At 36.3% G+C, this 5,526-nt stretch overlaps 2 protein-coding genes across 2 annotated transcripts; both read right to left on the bottom strand.

Annotated features, from left to right (window-relative positions):
- Positions 1-245: 245 nt before the first annotated feature.
- On the bottom strand, positions 246-3,066 carry LOC108907533 (beta carbonic anhydrase 1). The gene is made up of 3 exons (XM_018711263.1): positions 2,700-3,066; positions 2,503-2,587; positions 246-695 (listed from the first exon to the last, which is right to left on the bottom strand). The coding sequence occupies exons 1-3, from the start codon at positions 2,790-2,792 to the stop codon at positions 487-489; spliced, it is 387 nt and encodes a 128-aa protein (XP_018566779.1). The 5' UTR covers positions 2,793-3,066; the 3' UTR covers positions 246-486.
- A 51-nt stretch (positions 3,067-3,117) lies between these two features.
- Positions 3,118-4,447, bottom strand: LOC108907532 (ras-related GTP-binding protein A). Its single transcript, XM_018711262.1, has 3 exons — positions 4,323-4,447; positions 4,173-4,272; positions 3,118-4,116 (listed from the first exon to the last, which is right to left on the bottom strand). Exons 1-3 carry the CDS (start codon positions 4,332-4,334, stop codon positions 3,305-3,307), a joined length of 924 nt encoding a protein of 307 aa, XP_018566778.1. The 5' UTR covers positions 4,335-4,447; the 3' UTR covers positions 3,118-3,304.
- Positions 4,448-5,526: the final 1,079 nt, after the last annotated feature.

Raw genomic sequence — 5,526 nt, 5'->3', positions numbered from 1 at the left:
CCCTGCGAGAATCCGGAACCGATGTACCGGGCACCGGGTCAGCAAAATAAGCCGGGTTTCTGAGGTAAATAAGTTCGAAGGTTTAGCATAGGTTGTTGCCATTATTGCCAATTTATTTAATATTATAAAGAAAAGTAAAAGTACCTAATTTCTCAGTACTTTGTTGTCATCTACTCTATTTTCCTAAAGCATTTTGTTATTCTTACGTTATTAGATACATATTTAATAAAACTTGCTTCGTATTATACTGTGATTGGCGAAATAAAGGAATTTGAAAAGAATCTGAACTTATACTGAAATTTCATACTGTAATAATAGGTATTCTAACATGTAAAAAACAATTATTGGTAGAATTATGTCGGGTTTTTTCACATTCTGATAAATGTATCTTCCAGTTAAATCTAAATCTGTCTCATAAAACACATGTGCATAAGAAAGCAACAGACTTGGATCTAACTGACAGATAAATTTACTCGAAAATGTCCCTTAGTAATTAACTGAACATACCTGTGAAGCAAATTTCACATCTTGTAACTTATACAGCAGGTTTATAGCTTTACAGTCGCTATGTCCACAAACTATTACATGTCTGATATCATTTACTACACAACCTAATTCCAGTGCTGCTGGTTCATTTGTCGTAAGTTCGTTCAAAAAATGTTGGGAGTGCGGAATTATGTTCCCAGCGTTTCTTACTAAAAGAATGTTAGGATTTACTAAGCATACGAAATTTAATAGATGAGCTTTTCCAATTTAGTCAGCTTTTGATAATACATAACATTTATTCACTATGGACAAAATGTATAATATAAAAAAAGTTTTTAAATATTTCATGACTTCCAAATTATTTTAAGTATACCAATGCATAAAATTCGCGCATGTCGTCATATCCAGATAAAAGGATTTGTCAGGCATCGGCTAAGGACGGTAGGGCGAAAAATATGAATAGTGCGCGATTTCTAACTTTATTATTATTATACAGGGTTAACTATCACTTAGTACATAAATTTTAACCACGCGCTCAGGAAGGCCTAAAATGTAATAAAAAAATTATTTCGGAATTTTAGCTCGATGTTTAAAAAATGGGGTAAAACCCCCTTTGTTCCCGGTAAATCGGCAGTTATGAACTGTCATCCGACATAATTTCACTCAGCTGTTCACCTTAGCAAAGCGCATCCCAGGCTGCATAGCCGCACTACCCTACCCAACCATACCATACACAAACATGACACCACCCCCGGGGGTTTACACAGACGAGCCGGCGAAACAAGAAGAGCGCCAGAAGAAAGGGCCCTAGCCGGCGGGGCCCAGCCAGGACAAAAGGAGGTCCCACAAATTGGCCTCAATGATTTGGGATCGAGGGGGATTATCCCTCTTTATCCTGCCTCATCTCGTGTAGGCCTGGACAGCCTTCGTAGGTGGGCCCCATCCGTCGTCTATCCCGACCGCAAATGCGGCCGGTGTAGGCGCTTTGTGGGACCTCCATTTGTCCTGGCTGGGCCTCGCCGGCTAGGGCCCTTTCTTCTGGCGCTCTTCTTGCTAAAGTGATAGTTAACCCTGTAACTATATGTTGTAATGTTTTGATATTTAGTTCCTCTTTGTCCTCTTTGCGTCAAATATGACCGGCGCGTGCTTTGACTGTACTATGGTGATGAGATTATTGATTAGTCAATTGGTCAGATTAGAATTACGATTTTGATGATCTGGTCAGACCGATCACTTAACGCAATGTAGCCTTAGTAAGACCACGTAGGGCAATCTGATGGTCAATTAGTAGATATAGGATAGAGGTATAGGAGTGTAGATAATTATAGTTTTGTAATAGTTAAGCTTTTTCTCCCGACTGAATATAGGTAAATATCTGACTTCTATCTCTTTTGATCTGATGCTAATTTAAATCTCTTCATTCTCTAATACAACCTTAGAGCATATACTACTGGAGGCAGCGTCCCAGTGGCCGAGAGTGTAGAGGAGGTTTAGAGAGGGAGGTATATACCCTCATATACCTCTCTCTCTCTCTCTCTCTAACCTCAGCTACACTCTTGGCCACTGAGACGCTGCCTCCAGTAGTATATGCTCTAAGAATACAATACCAACAATTTTTGTTGCAATTTGTGTATGAAACTTTGCAAGATTAAAATGTTCTTAATTAATTATTGAAATTATTTATAATTTTAGTACTATAGTGTCATACTTCGAGCACATACCTACTAGAGGCAGCCTTCAATGCTAAATGAGAGAACAGACGTGCGAGAGAGAAAACAAATTAAACTATAAGCTATATCTCTCACTCCGTCATTTTATTGGTTGAGAATCAGACTCTGTGATTCCCCTCCAGCACCTCACATTATGGAGTGAGAGAGATAGCTAATGGTTTTATATATGCTCCTCTAGTTCTAGTAGGTATATGCTCAAAGGTGTCATACGATCCTCAGACTTCACTCGCAAACAATATAGCTGCACATGTTCTATTTTGAAATTATTATTGAAACATTTCCTCACCTACAAACATATCTCCTACATTTGTTGACGTAAATCTTGTAGGGATCATCCTGCTGTCAATGCATGTAAAAAATACAGCTTTAGGCTAAAAAAACATATTAAAGTAACGTTTGCGCATGCTCATATAAAAATGAATTGTTTTGGTACACAATATATAAATAAATGGTAAATAATAAAGTAATATATGATGTACTTACGGTAGGATTATCTTTAACTTGACGAAATTGTTTAACCATTTGTTCTTTTGTCTCGCATCGATATCTCATTATACCTTTTATTATTTTGTCCATATTTGAAAAATTTAAAATATTCAACAGGTTATTACTGTATATCACGTCACTGAACGTTATCAAAGTCCAGAGAAAGTTGTATAAATAAATTACGTGCAATTAAAAGTAGATTTAGGTCGAGTTGATTCATTTTTTGATTTTCTGATAAATTCAACTCGCCTCTCTCGCTCTATATATTATTTAGCTTTTTAAAACTGGATATATTGGGTATAATGCAATTAAAGGTTATATTGAATCATTTATATATACTTATAGGTAAATATTGTGGTGAGTAACTTAGGGATTAAACTAATAAATATAAGTAATTTTAAATTTTTATTTATAAAATACAGTTTGTGAAGATATTTCATGCAGTTTTAATACATAACTTATTACTTAATACAAAAATAAAATTATATTAATAACTAACAGACTTGATATTTATGCATAATAAATATGACTTGAGAATAAAAGAAAAAAGCAAAATAGGTATGAAAACAATTTGGCACAAATAACAATAACAAAAATAAAACTTAACGACCTAGTGTAGGAGCAGAACTAGATACTTTTTCTAATTTTTCAAAGTGTTTTCTAGCATTCTTTATATTAATAAGTGTAACTTCTGATGGAATTTGGGGATCTGACATACATACCATAACATAAGTATTGCTGGTAAACATATCAATATATGCAGCAAACGCAGAATTTCTAACTTCCATACTTTGGAACTGTGCTGCTAATTTAGAACAGGATAACTTAAACTGTTTAATAATATTTGACACTTTCTCAAACCTATGAACATCTCTATGATGCTTACGTTGACAGTGAGATATAACCAAAAAAGTTGCCTTTTCAAATAAGAGAACTTCATCTGCATCTACAATACTAGCAAATTTTTGCAAACTATTCTCCAACTCTTTAACATTTGGTATTAACATATAAACTATACTTGACCAAGCCCGATACAAAGTTTCATCCCATATTGATGTCCTGAAGCAAGTACAATCTAAAGGTCTTGATAACCTTTTTAGATCAGCTTCTCTTTCTTTAAATATAATGTCCCTTTGATCTTCGGCTACCAAATCCATTTTATGAATAAGGCAAAAGATCTTGGCTTCTGGAGAATTTTGCAAAATTGCTTCTAAACAGGATTGATAATAATGCATATCTCGCTCAAGTTCTCTACTTTCTACATCAAAAACATAAATAAGAACCTCAACATTTTTGAAAATATTGTCTCTCTGAGATGCAAAATAGTTTTCCATAAAAGCCTCTTGACCTCCACAGTCCCACAAATTTAAGACCAGGTTGCCAAGAAATCTAACGTGGGAATGCTCCACATCGACTACAAATATTTAAAAATTAACGAAAAGTTCGTTTGTTCTACAGAAAATGATTTACTTGTTGCTCCCAGTCTTCTAGTATCCCTGGCAATATAATTAGCAAATATTATAGACCGCATACTTGTTTTGCCAGATCCACTTTTACCCATTAATAGGACCTACAAAGTAAACGTAATTAGCACATATTTTCTTATTAAATAAAACAAACCTTTTTCTTCATATTGCTCTCGTATTCGTTAAAATTGTATAACAAAAAGAGTTAATAAATACTTTTATAATTTGAAGTAGAAATATTACATGTAGTATACATGATACATGTCACTTGTCATTTTGTCTTTGTCCAGAGTAGAGATGGATGGAGCATGACTGATCCGGTTCACTGAGGTCTCTCTTCGTAGTGATCCGAATGAACCGGATCCTTCTTAAAAATCTCTGAACGTAAAGATCCGGATTTCGGATTTTTACGTTGCAGGGTGTCGACGCGCGCCGCGCGCGCGCGCGCCATTATTCCATGGCTAGAAATTGGCCTCAATGATTTGGGATCGAGGGGGATTATCCCTCTTTATCCTGCCTCATCTCGTGTAGGCCTGGACAGCCTTCGTAGGTGGGCCCCATCCGTCGTCTACCCCGACCGCAAATGCGGCCGGTGTAGGCGCTTTGTGGGGCCCAGCCAGGACAAAAGGAGGTCCCACAAAGCGCCTACACCGGCCGCATTTGCGGTCGGGGTAGACGACGGATGGGGCCCACCTACGAAGGCTGTCCAGGCCTACACGAGATGAGGCAGGATAAAGAGGGATAATCCACCTCGATCCCAAATCATTGAGGCCAATTTCTAGCCACGGAATAATGGCGCGCGGTTATAGCAAACCGTAAAAAATATTAGATGTTATGTTTTATTATGTTTTTTCAATATTTTCTATATCTTGTTGCCTTTTACGCAGACACGCCAATGGATTTTCGTTCCCGGCACGCTTCATCCCCCTTACTAGTCCAAGAGCTAGCGATGAATCACTATCTATAATTTTGGCCGTCGAGTATAGTCATAGATAAGAACAAGTACTACTAGTTAACTAGTTTCCAAGTTTTTCTATAGCAAGGCCGCCAACACCTCAACACAAATTTTAGTGCGTTTTACTGAAATTCTCTGAGCTAATTACGGAACGCACATCTATTCTAACTGAAAAAAACTTTTTAGGCGGGAGTATATAAGTTCGCTTCTGTATGCATTATTCTGTGGCTAAACATTCATTCAAAAGAAAACTGAAAAATATTTAATTTCCCTAAACCTTACCTATCGCTCCAAAAATCAAGTTTCGACAAATGTATTATTATATTATCCTTTTCTAAATGTCGCAGTTGACGTAGATGCGAAATAAAAACGTATACGATTTATCAATTTTTGATGACTAAAA

Source organism: Anoplophora glabripennis, unplaced genomic scaffold (genome assembly GCF_000390285.2).
Source record: "Anoplophora glabripennis isolate ALB-LARVAE unplaced genomic scaffold, Agla_2.0 scaffold326, whole genome shotgun sequence".
NCBI lineage: Eukaryota > Metazoa > Arthropoda > Insecta > Coleoptera > Cerambycidae > Anoplophora > Anoplophora glabripennis.
This window is presented reverse-complemented; position numbering and strand designations above follow the sequence as displayed.